Genomic DNA, 20,189 nt, shown 5'->3' with positions numbered 1-20,189 from the left:
ATAAAAAATAAAATACGTATCTTGCAATGTAGTCAATCTTAGTTATGACTAACAACATAGACAATATTTTCAAATTCATTAATCAAATGATATACTATAAAGATCAGAAGGTTGAAGTTGTTTAGTTACATTGAAAAATCTTAGAACATCTACCCATTGCTCCCACTTCTTTAGCCTATGAACAGCTATTGTATCTGGGATTAGCTCATGTGAACATCTCCCATTAGTTCCTGGATAATCATACATTCTTGGTTTGTTAGAAAACCTATTTTTTGCTTTATTTCCCAAATTTAGCCATTGACCAACCAACTTATCTTCTGGACCATAAGTATTGTTGGCAGGAATATTTGATCTTCCAATCCATTCCACTAGATCCCACGATAAAATAAACCCCATTCCAGACATGTAATGCACGAACGCGTTCATGCTAGGACAAGGTATAACAAAACCATAGTATAAATCAACTCTAGGTAATGGTTGGAGAGATGACGCTAATGGTGCAAGCCTCAAGTACACATCATCATCCGCCTTCATTACGTAGTCGTAACGTGTAGGAAGGATTCGAGGGAGGGTAGAAAAGTAAGTGTAAGTTTTGCCACTATTCATGTTTTCAGAGCAGTTGAGGATGATAATGTCATTAAAACGCATGATTTCTAAGACAATGAATGTTCGATGTTCAGCATTGGTGATGTTGCAGAAAATGAATTTCACGTCGATACGAGCTATGGGCGTGGATTGAATTCCATATACAAGGCGAAGGAAATGACGTCTATCAAAATTTTTTGGTTGTGTAAAGATTCCTATTAAGAGGGTGAATTGTGCGTTCATTTGGGGCGATTGCTGCAACAAAATGGTATTGTTTAAAGAAGTTGTTAACGAAAAGTTTAAGCGAATATTAAATGATATAAAGAAGATGAAGAGAAGTATAGCAAAAGAAGATAAAGAAATCAAAAGCAGCTTTCTCCTTAGCATCCTAGCTTAGAAATGATTTAAAAAGCATGTCATATATGTATATAAAGAAAAGGCATTGTCCTTACATGGCATGGTTAATATTATGATGAAAGTAAAATTCTTGTGATATTGTCATGCTTTGTATGCAAGGAGTAATTATCTTGTGAAGTTTATGTGATGAGGTGCTTAAAATGTGAATAATTTTACAAGTATATTTGGATTTTTATTGAAACTTTGGTTTAACTTGAATCAGAAAGAGCTCAAAAGTTACGTTACTGCCGAAATTAAAGTATTGTAACACGATACATCATAGTTAATGTGCCATGCAATTTTTTATCTCAATCTAGTTATGTAACGGGTAAACAAATAGTACTTTAAAAATTTAAAAGTAGCATTGTATTATTTTCTTGTTTTTATTATACATATAGCGGAAGGGAGTGAGAAATGAAGAAGGGAATTACAATATAAGACATCCTACACTAATAGCCAATCAATTGAGTTACTATGATCCCCAATTTAAAAATATCATATGATTGTAGACATCAAGAATTTCGAAAGTCTCAAGCATTTAGATGAAATGGGAAAGGGGGAAGAAAGACTTTTAGAATTGAACGACTATTTAAAATATAGGAGTAATTAGTTTTAAAAAAATTATTTAACATCTGGCCAGATTTGGCAACTTCAGACCATCGGGTCTGAAATTAGGCTATGCAAAAACTAACTTCTGCCTAAGGTATGAAAATATAAATATTCTTGACCGAAATTGAAATTTCTCCTTATGGGAGTTTGATTCGGGATAAAAGAATTTACTGATACTTTTTTGTGGTGATATTTAACTTTTGACCTCCGCTTACTCCGTAGTCAGAACTTCAAGATAAAAATTAGAAGTGTTGTCCATGGGACAAGCGATAGGTAATAGTTTTTAAATTTGAAGTTTTGGCTATAGGTAAACAGAGATAAAGATTTATGATCATCCACTTTGAGGGTTATTTATGTACTTCACCCATTCTGGATGGCTAAATACTAAATACTTTGTAAATTTTGTCTATTATTATTTAAATAACTAACGATTATAAAAACAATTTTATGTGCATTTCACCGTAAAAATGACACCAGATAGCCACCCTTTACCACTTTAAAGGGTTGCTATTTACGAGTTAGCCAATATATCCTAAATTTTAATTTTTTCATTCCCGAAGTTAAGATTTTTAGTTTAAAAATTTAAAGCACGGACTAATCTCTAAATAGCATTCGCGAAAATGACTATCTCTGCACATTTCACCCGGTTCAACCCCAAAAGGCCCAAACCCAATAGGAAAACAAAGTCTTGCTTGGTCTCTTGAAGGATCTTTGTCGTCGTCGTTTTCCCTCCGAGAAGTATCAGAGATCGGATTCTCCTCCCGCGGCCTGCTCTCTCTTCTCTCTCCTATCAAGGTACTTTCTCTCTCTACAATTTACAACTCCTCACATCATTGAATTTTCTTAAATTTTATGATTTTTGTTCCCCAGAAATGTCTGATTTTTAGCTTTGATCTAATCGACGAACGTTATTTCATTTTTGTACGGCAGTCTTCTAGTTGATTGATTGGTTGCAGTATTATAAAATTGAGAAGAAAATATAGAGAAGAGATGGGGTTGAAGCAAGTTCTAAAAGCCCTGGATGCTTTTCCACGTGCAGAAGATCATTTGTTGCAGAAGACTAAATCTGGCGCCTTTGGTATTATTACTATTATTATTATTAATATTATCTTCTTACTCCCAGTCTTGTCTTCATATGGGTAACTAGGAATTGTTTCTTATTGCTGGGGATGATCATAACCCCCCTTTTTGTTTTAGGGAAAAGGAAACATAGTGCTACCTGCTTTTCATTATTTGAATAAGGACTGATGCTAGCTGATTAATGTACATGCATCATATGTTTAACACGTCGAGCAGCTTTACCACAGCATACCATGTTAAATGTAAAGGGTGAAATGATAATTATCCCGTAGATATATGGGAGATGTAGGTACCCGGGCTAGTTAAGTAACTGAACTTCAGATACCCAGTATTTCTTTAAATGTGTTGTGTCTTTATATCTAAGTTGTGCTAGTTCATGTTTTTCTTGAGCCGAGGGTCTTTCGGAAACAACCTCTCTACCCCTCTGGGTAGGGGTAAGGTCTGCGTACACTCTACTCTCCCCAGACCCTACTTGTGGGATTTTACTGAGTAGTTGTGGTTGTATATTTAGTTGACTCTACTATATTTAGACCTGCTACGACTTTTGGAGATGCTGTTTTTCTTTATTAAAGTTATTGATGCTACTTCTGGTCATTCCTTGGTTGTTTGATTCTATAAACGTTTTTCCTGCACTTCTGTCGAAGTTGGTCCCTGCGCCTGGTCAAGTGCCTAGGGGATGGTACTGAATTGCGACGGTTGTTGGTTGCTTCAGTTGGCGCTAATTTTGAATTGACCATTAGAAGAAATCATGCTTACTCTATTCTGCAATTTTTTCTTTTAGTTTGATTCTTTACTAACTTTACTCCTTTGTTTTTCTCTCTCACTAGTTTCCATTGTGGGGCTGGTTATCATGGCAACACTATTTTTGCATGAACTGAGTTACTATCTTAGTACAAATACAGTTCATCAGGTTTCCTCCTCTTCAATGCTGCTTTCTCGTCATTGTTTACCTTATTAGATAATTGCTATCCCACTTAAGAGTTGTTTAAAGGTTTCTGCTCTGACTTATGCTTTTACAGATGGCTGTTGACTTGAGACGTGGAGAGACTCTACCCATACACATTAATATGACATTCCCCTCTTTACCTTGTGATGGTACGGATAATGATCCCCCATCTGGTCTTATGTTTGCTTACACTCTTTAAGAGTTTTTTTTTTGTGTGAATCTAAATGCTTCAGACATTGACTAATTTCTTCAACCGTGGTAGTTCTAAGTGTGGATGCAATTGATATGTCGGGGAAGCATGAAGTAGACCTTGATACAAACATATGGAAGGTAACTGCTCTTTTTGAATTGAGAAAATTCGTGCTCTGCCTTAACTTTAGAAAAAGGTGCTCTGCTCATTAAACTGAAAAGAAAGTGACCATGTTTCGCATGAAAAGATGATGTATAACACCTTAGCTTATAGTATGTTAACCGTACTTTCACTAGCAACTACTTTGTGCCTTTATTAGACTTAATCTGGTAATATTATTTTGTTAGATTTTTTTCCTTTTTTGTGTTTGTTTTACGGTGGGAGGGATAAGATGCAGCAGTAGTGGGGTATGACAACGAAAGCTGTGATTCTGTTTTCACTTAGTATTTCGCTATTGTTTTCTTCTGCCAGACATGTTTGGCATATTTATGTTGGCTAGTTGCTTTAGTCACATAGTAGCATCTGAAGAGAACTGAACTATTAAAAATAGTTTAGTGTTTATGGTTACAAGATGCACTGAAAAGTGAAAACAGTTGGCAATAACAATGATTTGGATTAAGGCCTAGTTGTTTTTGTTTATGACAATCCGATGTTTGTGAGAAATCTTTTTTTCCTGGTTAGAGACTTGTATGTCTGTTTAGGATTAGCTGTGAGATTTAGAAAACCTCTAGCTTTTGTGAACCCCTAATTAGCATTAAAAGATAAATACTTAGTATTTGAATGAAATGGACCTAAATGTGAAATAGTTGCAGAGGATTCATGTAGCCAATCCTACTAACCCGTCATTGATCTGTATTTGTTTAGTTTTTATAGTTATAAGTTACAACTTGCAGTACTACAGGTACCATGCTTTTATGCTAGGCTGAAGATACATTGATCCTACAGTAGTTAGAGCATGATTGGCGAAGCTTCTAAAAACTGCTGAATTCATTTGAGAAGTACTTTTGTCAAAATTGCTTTTCTGAGTAGTACTTTTGGAGAGAAGTAGTTTGTGTTTGGCCAACTCATTTGAAAAGTTTTTTTTTTTTTAAAACTTTTTGATAAATAGATTGTGTTTGGCCAATCTTTCCAAAAAGCGGTTTTGGGTGTCAAATTACGAGAAAAGACAGTATTAAGCTTCATTTTACAATAAGTATAATTTAAATAGAGAAATGATTTTAATATTTTTCATGAAATACTATTAAGTTTTTTTTTTGTTTCTATTTTGGTAAAATTTGAAAACAATATATATAAAATATTATTAAAATTTAAAAATAAAATAAAAGGCTCATAGCCTTTGCTTAATGGTTGAGAGTTTTTGCAGCTTCGCTTGAACAGAGATGGGCATATTACTGGAACTGAGTATTTGTCAGACCTTGTGGAAAAGGAACATAAACATGGTAATGTCTTCCTTTTCTGCTCTGACTCTCGTATAAACTTTTTCTTCCTCACATTAGTGAACTTTAATTATGCTTTTTGTTGGATAAAAATATATTATATGTTTAATAACATGGTTTTAAATGACAACTTTAACCAGATGACCACAAAGACCATCATGAAGATTCAGATAACAAAACCCATCTGCAAGGGTTCGATCAAGATGCTGAAAATATGATTAAGAAGGTTAAGCAAGCATTGGCTAATGGGGAGGGATGCAGAGTATGTGCCTCTTTCATTTTTAGCTTATTATTTTATTTGTTATTCTTCTCTCTTTCTCCTTTATGCCTCAGAAATAAGATTAGGAAAAAGGTTTGGAGATTCATACCGTCATACCACTTGGACTAAAAAAGCAATGGTAATTTATTGTTTATTGCAGGTCTATGGTGTTTTGGATGTCCAACGTGTTGCCGGAAATTTCCATATATCTGTTCATGGGTTGAATATTTTTGTTGCTCAAATGGTTAGCTCTCGTGGATTCTATGTTCTTTTATGGAGTGATTTTTACAATGATAATCAACCTGTTAAAAGACATTGACGTCTCCATTTATCTTTCTTTTCTATTTATGTATGAAACAGCGATCTTTGGAGGTTTCTAGTTGGAAGATGCTAAAATTAAAATAGACTTGAAAATAATGACCTTTAGGAATTAGTTTATTGGAAGTTCTTATATAAATCAGATTTGTCCTGTTTCTTTTTTTTCGCTTACTCCTGTTTGTATCTGTTTTTAACCACTGCAGATTTTTGGAGGTTCTACTCATGTGAATGTGAGCCATATCATCCATGACTTATCATTTGGGCCCAAATATCCAGGTATTCACAACCCGCTTGATGGAACAGAACGAATTCTGCGTGGGGCAAGTGGAACATTCAAATATTACATTAAGGTTTGAGTTGTAGCCCTCGTTTGAGATTATAGACATTTATTTGATGTTTAGTTTGAATATGTTGCCTACAGTATTTGGACATAGCCATACATCTTTCTCGAACTGATGAAATGAATTGTATAACTGCTCGCTTTAGTTATTTTCTATTAATGTTTTTTAGTATTTTGTTTTAACTTTTTATCACTAGTCTTTCTGGAATCGTTGTGAAAAGTAGATATGCGCTGAATTTAGGTACCTTTTCCATTGTAATGCGGAGCTCCACTTTTGTGCAATTGATTGTTTATACAGATCATAAATCATACTTTCTCCACAAAAGAACGATATTAAATAGAATGACTTGGTAATCCGGACCTTAAGTGCCCCCCCCCCCCCTCTTTTTTTTTTTTTTTTGTAATTATAGTCCCAGAACAACTTAATTAGCTTTTGAGCTGCCTAACAGCTGCACTAAATGGGTGAATGCGGTTCGTGGAGACATGCACTGCAGTGCATGATCTTCATATCCACTTTGAACTGAAAGTGAGGAGACTCTTTTTTTTGCATCAGGCCATGATTGTCAACAGCGTATATATTTAGCTAAAAAAATGATCGTTTAACAACATATATTTTCATCTGTGTCGTCTGTCCTGTCCTACTTCCATTTTTAGGTTGTCTCAAGATCGTATCCACTTGAAATTTTTACTTACTTTAGTATAAAAAAAGTTAATATGAGACCTATTTTCACTCTTAACAATATTCAATTTTTTTGAAAGTCAACTTTATCTTCACTTTTGGACCCACTTTAATTTAAATATGATAAATTTCCAACTGTAACCTTAGTAGTCGAGTCGAAACTAAATTTGACACCTGCATTTGGACCGAAGGAGCAATTTTATAAATATGCAGTTCTATAACTGGAGTAATTTCTGTTCCTGGTACCTGCCACTATCCGTAGCCAAATTATCTTTTAAGTATACCATAAAGTTTGAGAAATTTCCATGGATTTATGGTGAGTAATTAACATTTAGCTGAAATGTATGGTCTAGTTAAGTTGTGCGGATCTCATACCAAGTTTTTCTTTGAAGCTAATGTTCTGTTGTTTTGCTATTCTGCATTTTGAAGTTCTGGTTTTTGTCTTGTAGATTGTTCCCACTGAATACAGGTATTTATCAAAAGAAGTTTTGCCAACTAATCAGTTCTCTGTAACGGAATACTTTTCTCCCATCAATGAGTTTGATCGGACATGGCCAGGTGCATCTCTTAAGTCTTAAATACTCAACAGACAAGTTCTTTCTATCAATTGTTGCCTTTTCTCTTTTTCTCTTGTTGTACTTTTTTGCTTATTGTCTTTCTCAATTAATGCAGCTGTATATTTCTTATATGATTTATCACCAATCACTGTGACCATCAGAGAAGAACGTCGCAGTTTTCTGCACTTTATTACTCGGCTCTGTGCAGTTCTGGGTGGTACATTTGCCTTGACAGGTTTGCCTCCAACACTTAACTGTAGCCTGTAGGATTTTTTGAAGTTAAACATTCTCTTATAAGCCAGAAGTCCCTGCTATTATTCTACTCTTCTTTTTGCACATACATTCTTGGCATTTGAAGGTTGAACTTAATGCTCTGCATTTTGTTGTGTGGGAAGATTGTTAATCATTTACTCTGGTGTGTGGAAAATGCTTACAAGTATTTTGGTACCAGGAAATATGATACTTTAGACTTCTTTATTCTTATTTCTTTCTTGCATATTCAGAATGGAGTGTTAATTGCCTGGGGAGATCATCTTCTAAGAGTCTCAACCAATTCTTGGGAAATTTTCTCCCGTGTTCTATAATCTTTTTTCCCCCCATGTTTGCAGTTGAGGGATCTCCATTCAAACATTATCTCCAATTCTCCATTCACGCATTTCGCTGAAATAGCATAGACCTGGCATCTGCCAATGATTTGGAGTTTATATTGTATCTGTTTAGTTAGATACCGATTTTTTTTTATGTGGGGTTATTACAGTCATAGGTTTGGGGAGCGGCCTAATATTGGGAAGTTTTTAAACTTTCCCTGAGAAGTCTGTCGTAGATTTACGTATGGACAATGTATTTTTCCCTGATTCTTTTGGCTTCCTCTTAGGATCTTTTTTTGTTTGGAATTTCAGGGATATTCCCCTAAAGCTGTTTCTTGCAGTTAAGAAACTGGACTGTGAAATTAGTAGGAAATCTTTAATCTAATCAGTGATCACACATTCTCACATATTTGCCTAATGTTTTGTGTATAATAGGCATGCTAGATAAATGGATGTACAGGTTCCTTGAAGCAGTTATGAAGAAAAACAGCAGAAGTCTTGTGCGATAATTTAAGGTTACCTAGTGACATGTTGCACCTACAGAGTAGTATTCAGCTGAGGAAATCCCAAATTCCCAGAGCACTATGCTTTTAGCGAACAAGGGAGATCGATAAATGAGGCTTGTGTATAATTTATTCCGTGTATTTTGTTTTTCTGACTTTCTTTTTATCCTTTAATTTTGATAGCACTTTACACAAATATACCATGGTGTATCCAAGCCATTCTAGCAGTCTGAGAAAAGATTTACTTACTGGTCATTGTAACATAATGTAGTTTGTAGTTCAAAGGAAATGAACATTTCCAGGTTTTCTTGCTCAATTTTAGTTGAAAAACTTGCTGGAACTGAGAGAGATGGACTTCTATGTGATGCTTTATTATGCAAGTCTTGTTTAATGCAGTACCTGGAAAGTAGATGGTCTGGTAGATCTTGTAAATTGGAGTGAAACCTATTTCTTCCTTTTATCAGTTTTGGAAAGATAGTAGTTGACCAAATACTTGATGCCATTGATACTAGAATAGAGTGAGCATGGAGTCGAATCGAATAAAGCATGCTTCAGTACAAGGAGGGTCTTTAAATAGATTTGGAAGCCGCCAACCCGGGATTCGGAAGTCTATTGGGTTATTATCGCTTTTAGACCACGCCAAAAATTATTTTACATTCGATATCCGAAAAATTATATTAAATTTTTATAATTTTGTATATAACATATAGAATGTGTGTGTGTGTATATATATATATATATATATATATATATATATATATATACAAAAAATATACATTTTTTCGGTTATTTTAAGAGCAACTATACAGTGTCATTTTCCCCAAGGGTAAGTCTATCTATTCAACGATGTTCGCCTTGATCACATTTGCCATGAATTTGCAAAATGAATGAATAAAAGCATAAAAACCAGGCTAACTTTCTAGAAAGTGAAAAAAAAAAAGAGAATCGATACTTGTAGACAATCAAGCATAAGCCTTTCTGTATTTCATAAAATCTCAAAAGTACTCAAAATTCCATGTTTCCAAATACTTTCAAAGATAAAATAACTCCTACGGCTACAAGACCCCTATACTATCCCATTTCTGCAATTTTTTCCACCCTTACTGGCACATTTTCTATGTGGCCTATTCCTTGTGCAGCTAAGTACCAAGTGAATTTTCAAGGTACTACTACAAGTAGCAGCACAAGGCAAGGAATCCCTCAAGCTACAAAAATGCTTGACCATTAGTCAGCATCACATACTGATTTGACTTCAAACTATTTATCCAATGCTGTGAAAATATTAGAAGTCTGAGTTAAGAACTCTGAATCCTAATCTCTTGCAGCCCCGGATTCTCTAATTGTCCAACAACAGGATTATGCAATGGTTGGTGTTGTTGCTGCTGACTATTATTATGGCGTTGTTGGCGTGAGGTGTTGTCAATGTAGCTATAATATCTTTGATCAGGCAGAACATGTGGTTGCATGGCACTGGTTGTTTGTGCAGGGGATGATCGTAGACGCCTGCTTGCTCTCCACCTCAAATACTCTACAAGGAGCGAGTTGGTACTAATTGCAATACCGAAACCAGTGAAGGAAGAAAGCAGCACCGATAGAAGTGCACTAACATTAAGCTGCACATATAGCAATTATGTAAATCTTTATGTATCTGTTATTTTTGCAGGTGAAAGCAACAGCGGCCTTCACCTATCGTCCAAACAAGGAACCTCACTCCCTCCTCTTCCCCCTACCCCGGCTGCCAACATACATAAGAGAGAAGGGCGCCAAGAAATGCAAGAAATTAAAGAGTGAAAGATCTTTTACCACTGCATAGAATATATGGGCGAAGAGGATAACAATTGCAAACTGAAATGACGCATAAGCCCATATGTAACTCTTGCTGACTGCAAATGGCCAAAGAATCTGTTATAATTCTTGATAAAAAGATTCATCCCTCCAAGAAAAAAAAATCAAAAGGAATGTGTAAAGAGTGTGAAGAAATGAGCTAACAACAAAAGTACGTCGACCCAAAAACATCAAAATGATGTAGAGAACATTGAGGAATGAGCCAATAATAAAAACATGTCTAAATTTTAAAAGACAGAGCCCATTCAGTTACTTTGTCTGTCAGGTCAATTTCATTATATTCATGGCTATTGATGAGGTATGTATTACAGCACGATAATCAGTTTGAGTCTTTTTCCTTTTCTTCTTTCACTTGGACTGATCCTCAAAAGAGAGATGTTTCCCTTGCAATAGAGAGGTTTTGCGAAAATGGGATAGCTAAGTGCGAAAATTGAAACTTTTACCCAAGCAGGCTCTTGGCTAGTGACACAAACTGTTTATCCAAACACGTTAACCATGTTTCCTGAAGATCAAAATTCCACTATATATGGCTACTTAACAGTCGTGTGTAAATCACTAAATCCTATAATATAAAGTGCAGTAATTCATTTCCAGTTAAGAAATGGTTAAATTGCATAGATTGTGATTTGATAGTTCTTAGTTATCTTGATATCTAAGAGACAAAATTCAACAAACATGCAGTGGATTAACAGCCCCTTTTGTCTCTTTAGCCATAATATATTTGAAAGTATTCAATTAAGTTAAAAGAAAAGACCAGGAAGTAGAAGTTTTATATGTGGAATCATTTCAGAGATGACATCGGATGAGAAGAAATAGAGAAGGGAAAACAATCATACCCATTGTAGAAGCTATCATAGAAGAAAGGAGACCTAAAACACAAGAGAAAGGTAAAGAGATAGCAAGAGCACGAGCGCCTAAGTCAGTCACCTGTCACGATACAAAAAAAGAAAATGATAAACACAATATTCTAACATCAGACAGAAATGTGAATGCTATATGAAATATGATCAAAGAAATGGTTGTGCCTTTAATAGGATTCCTAAATATTTTTTTGGACAGTTCTAAATATCAATACAAAGTTAACACTGAAAGAGACTCACTATCCAATTCTTTTTAGGCCATACTGAGTTATGATATGAGCACCAAGCTGCACTTATTGACACACACACAACATAAAATACCAATGTTCCATCTAGGCTTTCGAGAAGTTCGTGCTTTAACACGAAATTGTTACATAACCTCTTAAAATATGATAACATGAATGTAGAATATGAATGTCATGATGGTTATGACAGCTGAACAAAGGAACCAGTGATAAAATAAAGCTAAAGTTGCATCTTATAACCTAGTTTATAAGAGTCATCTGTTTTTGGCCTACTTCTTTAAAATGTAGTTCTGGCACCTAGCTTATAGAGTTTCCACATTTGTTGTCCTACTTTTTCAGATGCAAACATAAAAATCCAACATTCTAAAAATGTGTAAAAATGGGATTTTCCTCTTGGCGCTGCCTAATATTTAGATGGAAAAAGTAATCTGCCTTGCACATGATTCTTTATCAGTCTTTTTGATGCTCAAAACTTATATTCATTCAAATATTATTTCTTGAAGTAATAAAAAGCATCAATTCTCCAACATCTACCCCTTACCTTAATATGCACACAAATTTAAGACGTTTTAATATAGTACTAATAATCATTTTATTTTAACAATATTTACGATAACATTTATCTCTTTTTATCTTTCAAAACCCTCAAATATCCACACAAATATAATGTATAGATTATGGGTTTTGAACTCTCAAATGGCTGATCAACAAGTTGTGCATGAATTTTTTCATCAAAAAGTAATGTCGTTAGAGGAAGTCCTATTTTAGCATTTCTTTTAGAAAGTTTGTATTATGTGCACAGACCAAAAAATTAGGACAAAAAATGCACAAATCCTATAAAATAAGTACAAAAATGCACATTCCGGAACAATAGGACAGAAACGCATCAGCTTAAACTACGCACCAATAGTATGCAATTTGGCCGAAAATAAATTGAAATTTACTGGATTATATTAGCGCTTTAACTTACATAGGAAGATATATAACCATAAAAAAGGGCAGCCAGGTGCACTAAGTTCCTGCTATGCGCGGGGTCCGGGGAAGGGACGGACCACAAGGATCTATCGTACGCAGCCTTACCCTGCATTTCTACAAGAGGCTGTTTCCCCGGCTCGAACCGGTGACCTCCTGGTCACATGGCAGCAACTTTACCAGTTACGCCAAGACTCCCCTTCAGGAAGATATATAACCATGAAGAAACAAAAGGAAAGTACCAGAAGCTGCTCCAGAAAGCAAAAGTAGGCAAGCATGCTGACCATGACAAGGATAGGTACGTCTTGCCAGACTCTGTTGATAGCAAAAGAAGAGAGAAACACCCAAATAAGTGTGACAAAACCAATTTCCATGTGACATTGGTTAACATTTAGATTAACCTGGTTACAAGTATCACCAAATAAATGAGAAACTATGGACACCAATTAGGCATTATCATGGTATAAAACTGACAAGACACCAAATAAGTGCAAGTAAAGTTTATCACTTGTGAAGAAACCTTGTAATGTTAATCAAGATCCAGGCCATTCAAGAGTTCAATATTTGAGAAGGATTTATTATTAAAAGATCATATGCTTTCTAGTGTGTCATGTAAACAATCAAAAAGCTTCCAAATGTTTAGATAATCTCATCTGAAAACATGTTATTCACTTGTGAACAGATCTAATAATATATGTCAAGATGTATAAGTTCAAGAGTTCAGTACTTGATAAGGTTGTAGGATTAGAAGATTCTAGTGACTCTATCACATAAGGAATAAGCTTCCAATATTTATGTCATATCCGTTATTGACTGAATTGCAAAGGCATATAGAAAATGCATGAAGCTACATTTCCTAACAGAAAGCATCTGCCGTGATTAACAAAGTACTAGATCAGAGGTACTTATCTATCATCTTTTCAGTTTGAAGTTCACATAAATTCAAGCCAAGGTAAAGGAAGCAGTAAAACTTTATTAGCTGAACTTGCCTGTAGCGAGGCACTTCCCTCTGCTGTGTAACAGTTTGGGACCTTCTGGCAGCAGTTGGAGGATTTTGAATTTTTAATAATGTTACAGGGAGGTTTCGCACTTCCTGCTTGCAGACATCACAAATCTTGTTACCCTTAATACTAAACCACTTCAAGGTACACTCCTTGTGAGCAAGTGCAAGCTCTCCTTTGCAGCTGCATTCCATTTTAAATGTTTCACTTTCTTCACCAAGTTCAACAAAGCAAATTCTGCAAACAGCCTCTTCCTCAGGAATATCTTCACCACTATTATCCGTGGCTGTAGATAGCAAAGGAAAAAAGCCATTATAGTCACCAAAAGATAATCAGCGAAGATGTCATAGGAAGTACTGGAACAAGGAAAGGAGACAGCAGTAGTCATGTCCTTTACTCTTAACTATTGCCTATGATGAAGTATCTACCATCCTATTCAATTCGAGCATTCTTTCTACTCCAAAGATCCAAAGAAAGTGAACACGACCAAATAGAAATTAGTAAATTGCGATAATTAAGAAACATTCACCATTCCGTATTCTTAATCCTTGTAAGGAATACTTCCAATTTAACACAGCCAATTCTATTCCTTACTAATTTAAACCCGTGATCGTTTCTACCAAAATTGTTGAGATAAAGAGCTCTTTAATTGAAAATGTGATCTACAAATGATACTCCCTTGACTAGACACTGAGACCAAAATATTGACTTATGTATGATGTTAGTGGTAGTGCAACAAAATATTAAAGTGAACGGTTGAAATGTTAGTCTTATCACATCAAAATTTTAAAAATTTAGTTAATTGAATTTGAATTCTTGAAGTTGTATAGAACACTAATATTTTCGGATTGGTGTCAAAAAGTTTGGCATGTACCAAAATGGAAAGAGCATCATATAAACTGGGATTGAGGGAGTAAAACGTGAGCAAATAAAAGAAGCTCTAACCATAAAAGGATGTTTCAGTATAACTTGCCACAGGAGGAACTAAATCACAAATGGATATAAATCTCAATAGGCAGAGACAGACATGTATACAGAGTTAACATCTCAATAGGCAGAGACATACATGTAAAACAGTTAGTGTTGTAGGCTTGTACCAAGAACCTTTTTAGTCCAGAAAATGATCAAAATAGGTTTTCACATATGCACTCTTAAGTACACTCATGAAGCATTAGCAAATTGGAGCAGCTAGTGACAAGTGAGTATAAAATTTATAAGAGCCAGTACGCCACAAAATTTGGCATACCATTTTCTGTTTCCTGTGATATGTCTGCTGAGGCATCAGAATCTGTAGTTGGGCGAACAGTTTTGGAAATGACACGGATGAGACTGCCACTAGTATCTGTCCTCCTTAAGCTTCTGCTTTTAACATGTATAGGCACTGAAAATGAACGCTTCATATGCTGTTGAGCTTCAGGTTTCTGTCAGTAAATATATCAATGGTACAAAAAGAAAAAGTAAGAAAGAGTACACACAAAAATTGCATCCAAATAAAGTAAATATTAGGATATATGACATACAATTAACTCTAACTGAGTATCCAAATGATTGTCCTCTGCAGGCTTTACCACAGTTCCCATTGGCGTCTCTGGTAAAGAGCGGATTGATCTTGTCATCGAAGAGAACAAAACTTTATTCAGAGAAAACGATCTTGAAGTTGAAGGCTTATCTGAAAGAGGCGTGTCTGGGATAATGAGAACTGTCTTTTCGCCATCGTGGGTTACATTTTTTGTCCTAGTGCTCTTCTGTGGAATCAGATTCTTCATAGATGACATGAACTTAGCAGAGTGGGGCCTCGGGGGCAACCCTGATCGGGCAGAGTTAGGACTTGGAACATCTATTCTTGTAAAACTGGATAATGCATTTTCCAAAGATCTTGTAGGTATTTGCAGAGAGGAGAGATTTGGCCGTCTTGTTGACTGTTGCCGCACTAAAGTGGCTTCCTCTCTCTCTCCTTTCTATTAACACAAAAGTAAAAATTCAGAACACAAAAGCAACAACCACAAAAGCAAGAAATAATCAGCATGTTTAACTTATATTGCAGCACAAACTGATCCGCCACGAGCGGTTTGAGAACCATAGATCATAATGAGTTGACAAACTGGTGTTATCTAATGACAAATTCATTTAAAAGCAAAACGTTGCAACTTTGTCTAGACCCTTTACTTCTGAAGAACAGTGGAATAAATAAAACTAAAATCTTAATATAGGTCAGCAAAAATGAGATTCTAGGCCTTCTTGGCATACATTACTCCGATTATTTCTTTCCCTATTTTTTTCTACTTCATAAAAGGAAGAAATACAACAACACCAAACCCAGTATAATCCCACGGTCTGGGGAGGGTAGTCAGTATGCAGACCTGACCCTACCGTGAATTTAGAGAGTTTGTTTCCAATAGACCCTCGGCACAAGGACATAAAAGGAAGAAATGCCAAAAAAAAAAAATTGAAGCACCAAACTAGCTAAAGTAATTCCATAAAAATCTCAAACCAGCTAATTCATCAACATTCAAACTCACTTATAAGAAAGGTTTAAAAAATCAAACCTTTCACATTCCAGCTTCCACCACTACCAGAAATGTCACATCTTTCTTCCTCAAACCACCAAAAAACATTAAATTCAAGAAAACCCCACAACAGAAGAAGAAGAAAAATCACTTCTTTGTCATTCCTTTAGCAACCCTCTTTACACAAACACACTCACCAACTCTCACAAAAAGGGGAGGAAAAAAACAACAAGATAAACAGTAAATAAGAAGCATAATATAAAAGAAAAAAAAGGAGAGACTTACAAGATTAGAATGAGCAGAAGAATCAAATTCAGCTGAAGGTGGCTGATGCATTTCTTGAACAGAAACAACCACAGAATTTTCCATTTTCACTTACAGAACAAGTAGCTGTAGTACTAGGAGAAGAATCAAGAACCCCAGATCATAAAATCATTTGGATTTGGTGATTTCCCATATTTTAATTCTATTTTCTTATCAAAGAGAAGCAAAACTGTTCCAAATTTCTGAGACAGTAATGATGAAAACAAGAAAAGAAAACAAAAGAAAAAGAAAAGCTACTATCTTTTTTTTTATTTTAAAAAAAATACTATATTAGTAGTAATATTTTTGTGTTCATCACCAAAAACTGTCTAGCTTTGTAGACAAAACAAAGCATTTTTACCTTTTCAATAACTTAAAAACAATTTATATTTGTATGGATTGTATTATTAGCCGCCAACCTTATTTGGTTTTGCCAGCTGAGTTCAGATTCCTTTTTATTTCTTGAGTTTTATTTTAAATTTTAATATTTGTCCTGTTATTATACTTTTCTTTTGTTGCTTTTTATAGTTATATTATATGCTTTTGGGTTTTATTATCCTTTAGTTAGTTACTTTTGTTTGACTGTTCTTGACTAGATTATTAGAATTAGTTGCCACTCACTTTTTGCAAATCCATGCATCCTTTTTTAATTTTATTTTATCAATGTTGAGGTGTAGGGAGCCTTGAAGCAACGGTAAAATTATTTTTGTGTGATCTATAAGTGACGAGTCCGAATCATGGAAGTAGTCACTAATGCTTGTATTAAGATAGACAATCTACGTCATATCCCTAGGAGCAGTGGCGTACGCAAAAAAATTTGTAAGCGGTGTCAATATTTGCAGAAGTAAACAAATAAATAAATTATTATGACGACAAGCGGCGTCATTTTTTATATGTGTACCCAATATTTTAATTTTATTTATTTATTTATACATATAGATATACCAAAAAAATTCGACGATACCATGACACCGCTTCAAATAAGGTGCCTATGTGGGTGCGATCCTTTCCCGAATCGTACATAAATGTGGTATGCTTGAAGGGTCTAAAATATAAAGACTAAGAAGGAAAGTCTATTAAAAATAGAAATTTTACATTTTTAGAATGGAATTCTTAATTTATTTTTATTTTTTCTACTTTGGTGGGCATGAGAACTGGTCATTTTATTATTGATCTATCTAATCTAGTAAGTTTTGAATTAATATCAAAAGTATCTTCTCATAATTACTATTATCACATGCACTGGCAAGGGTTAATCTGCTAATTGAAAAATATTTTTTTACAGTTAACTTTACTTCAAATTTAAGATTCCCACTTTACTTCATTAGTGTAATAATTAGGGACCTCTATTTTACTGTCTAGCAAATAAAGTTTCAAATTTAGTCAACATACGTTTTCTTTTTTCACGAGAATCTCAATCTAGATTTTAAAATTATCCACATTGAGTGGAATTTTGAAATAATAAAAGCAGTCCAAGACAAAATGAGAAAGCCTATCAAACACTCAAACGCTGATTTAAGATTTTAAATTTTTGGGTTCTCAAATAATATACAATAATAATTAATTTTATAATTAAATATTTATAATATTTTAGTAAAAATTTTAATATATATAGACAAAAAACTATTGGGTACCCGTGGGTGTATAACTTCTAAGCTAGGTCCGCCTCTTTTAATTCCTCCCTAAAAAATGGCATGTATCAATGTAATACCTCACATTTAAAAATAAGAATAGTTAAGTAATTGACAAAACAAAAAACAAAAACAAAAACAAAAAAACAAAAAAAAAGGAAAAAAAAAAAAAAAACGGAAGAAAAGGGGATTTGGAGAAATCCTTCAACAACAACAAAAAAAAAAAATATAAGAATAAACAAAGAACTATAGTTTCTATTTAATTAAGTACTACTAAATTGCGTAGCAGAAAATCAATGGTCATATTTTAAAGGAATGAAGACAGGAAAATTAATTAAAGGTGATAGGGATGGACTGATTATGTTGGTAATACACGAAGTTTATACGTGAATTGATTTTGTTACAAGCAGGCAGTTGAAGAAGTGGAACGAAGTGCTCGAGATGACGCGTTTCGTATTCCTGCACGAGTACCGTGAGTAGTAATTTTACCACAATTTGTGTTTTCATAACCTGCATGGTTTATATGTTATTTTGAAAATAAAATATGTTACCGAATGTTTGAAATTGCATGTGGGACAAGTCCTTTACTTGATATGGTACTGAACAATTTACTGGAGATGTTTACCGTTATTTAAAATGTTCTCACTGTTACTAAACATGTTTTACTGTTATGGTTACCATTACCGAAATGGATTTACATGATTTGGTAAGAATTGATATGCCCTTTATGAGTTTGAAAATACTTTCTTATGAATATTTACTGGTTACAAGAAAAAGTATAAATGGGAGGAGACTTTGAAGGATCCCGTAGTTAACGGCGGGTTCGTTAGACCCGGTGCACCTTATATTTACAGATTACCGATTATAGTTATAGCTCTCGCTAGTGGGAAAGTAGAACTAATATACAGTTACAGTTTTCCCTCGAGTAGGGACCTACAATTATATTTGACTCCTTTTACGAAAAGGTCTACATAGTGATACAAATTACATGATCCTTTCTTGAAAACCTCCCAAACATAAAGATTTGCTATGAGACCGTGTTTACTCAGTTTATTACCGATTGGTTAAATTGATTTATATCACATGAAGTACATGAATATACTGATTATATTTATTGTTTTTGAGAGGGCATCTTATTTTTACGATACTTCTGAATGTTGTCATACAAGCATGTTTTTTGACTTGTCCCCAATTAAAAACGGTTGTGGTTAAGTGTTATTACTCACTGAGCTAACGACTCACTCCCCGCTTTTTTTTTTTTTACAGAGACAGCAGTTGATGCGAGCGAGGATTTCGTTAATTAGAGTATACGAGTTGATAGTTCCTGGTGAGCCCTGCACTTGTTCGCGTGGGCGAAGAGTTTATTTATTTGTTATCGTCTTTTCTTATTAACTCATAGAGTCGCTCCATGGTCATTCTTTTAGTGTCATGAGTATCCTTTCATTATTATAGACATAGGATGAGTATTGCATTTTCTTATCGAATTTGGAGATAAATCGGTATTCGTGGTTGTTAGTGGGTGGATTATAATGGTTGAGACTTGTTTTGGTTAATGGATAAAATGTATTGTTGGTTGGATTGATATTAGAATGTTGGTTGTTGATTTTGCGACAGGAATTATTTTTGGATAGTCCAAAAAATAGGGAAAACTCTGTCCGTTTTTCTATAAAATATCAATGAGGTTTACTTGGGGGCACTTGCTCCTAAGCGCCGGTCATGATCTTAAATTGGGTCGTGACAATCAAGCCTGCACGTATATACTATTAAAAAAAGGAATTTTTACATTCATATGTCATATAGTAAACTATATTACCCTAAATATTCATATTTAGTAAATTACCCTACCTAGTGAACCACATGTCGAGAACTTGCATTGGTAACCCAAGTACTTCCAGGGTTCAGCCAATTAACTGTTTTGTTAGAGTGGAAAGTTACAAAAACTAATTACAGGGCTCCACATTAGCTCCTTGAGAACCAATTCCAACAAAAGTGTCTAAAGTGGGATTCTTAGGGAGTGGTTTCCCTACAACTTTATAAATTCATGCGACTAATTATATATTATACAATTTATTTATAGCTTTCATACATTATTTTATCCATTTAAATATAACTACAATAATATACAATTTAAATATAAATTTTATACAATATGACTTTTGTATATTTTGTATCTGATTTATACATAGTAAAAACAAATTTCCTACAACTAATTATATATTATACATCTTCTTTACAATTTTCATACATTATTTCTACTCAGTTATATACAACTACAATATAATACCACTTAAATATAATTTTTATACAATGTTGTTCAACTTTCATACAATAGTTAAATGA

General features: G+C 34.2%; 3 protein-coding genes across 3 annotated transcripts; 1 reads left to right on the top strand and 2 right to left on the bottom strand.

Annotated features, from left to right (window-relative positions):
• Positions 1 to 78: 78 nt before the first annotated feature.
• LOC104221630 (uncharacterized) lies at positions 79 to 534 on the bottom strand. Its single transcript, XM_009772711.2, has one exon. The coding sequence runs from the start codon at positions 532 to 534 to the stop codon at positions 79 to 81; it is 456 nt and encodes a 151-aa protein (XP_009771013.2).
• A 1,726-nt stretch (positions 535 to 2,260) lies between these two features.
• On the top strand, positions 2,261 to 8,801 carry LOC104221628 (uncharacterized). The gene is made up of 12 exons (XM_009772707.2): positions 2,261 to 2,385; positions 2,521 to 2,668; positions 3,498 to 3,580; positions 3,690 to 3,765; positions 3,879 to 3,946; positions 5,170 to 5,245; positions 5,383 to 5,504; positions 5,662 to 5,745; positions 6,023 to 6,169; positions 7,288 to 7,396; positions 7,511 to 7,630; positions 8,418 to 8,801. The coding sequence occupies exons 2-12, from the start codon at positions 2,581 to 2,583 to the stop codon at positions 8,489 to 8,491; spliced, it is 1,047 nt and encodes a 348-aa protein (XP_009771009.1). The 5' UTR covers positions 2,261 to 2,385; positions 2,521 to 2,580; the 3' UTR covers positions 8,492 to 8,801.
• A 636-nt stretch (positions 8,802 to 9,437) lies between these two features.
• On the bottom strand, positions 9,438 to 16,577 carry LOC104221627 (uncharacterized). The gene is made up of 8 exons (XM_009772704.2): positions 16,201 to 16,577; positions 14,929 to 15,366; positions 14,655 to 14,829; positions 13,397 to 13,694; positions 12,650 to 12,722; positions 11,167 to 11,257; positions 10,289 to 10,368; positions 9,438 to 10,098 (listed from the first exon to the last, which is right to left on the bottom strand). The coding sequence occupies exons 1-8, from the start codon at positions 16,282 to 16,284 to the stop codon at positions 9,781 to 9,783; spliced, it is 1,557 nt and encodes a 518-aa protein (XP_009771006.1). The 5' UTR covers positions 16,285 to 16,577; the 3' UTR covers positions 9,438 to 9,780.
• Between the last annotated feature and the right edge of the window lie 3,612 nt (positions 16,578 to 20,189).

The sequence above is a fragment of the Nicotiana sylvestris genome, chromosome 7, assembly GCF_000393655.2.
Source record: "Nicotiana sylvestris chromosome 7, ASM39365v2, whole genome shotgun sequence".
Taxonomy (NCBI): domain Eukaryota; kingdom Viridiplantae; phylum Streptophyta; class Magnoliopsida; order Solanales; family Solanaceae; genus Nicotiana; species Nicotiana sylvestris.
This window is presented reverse-complemented; position numbering and strand designations above follow the sequence as displayed.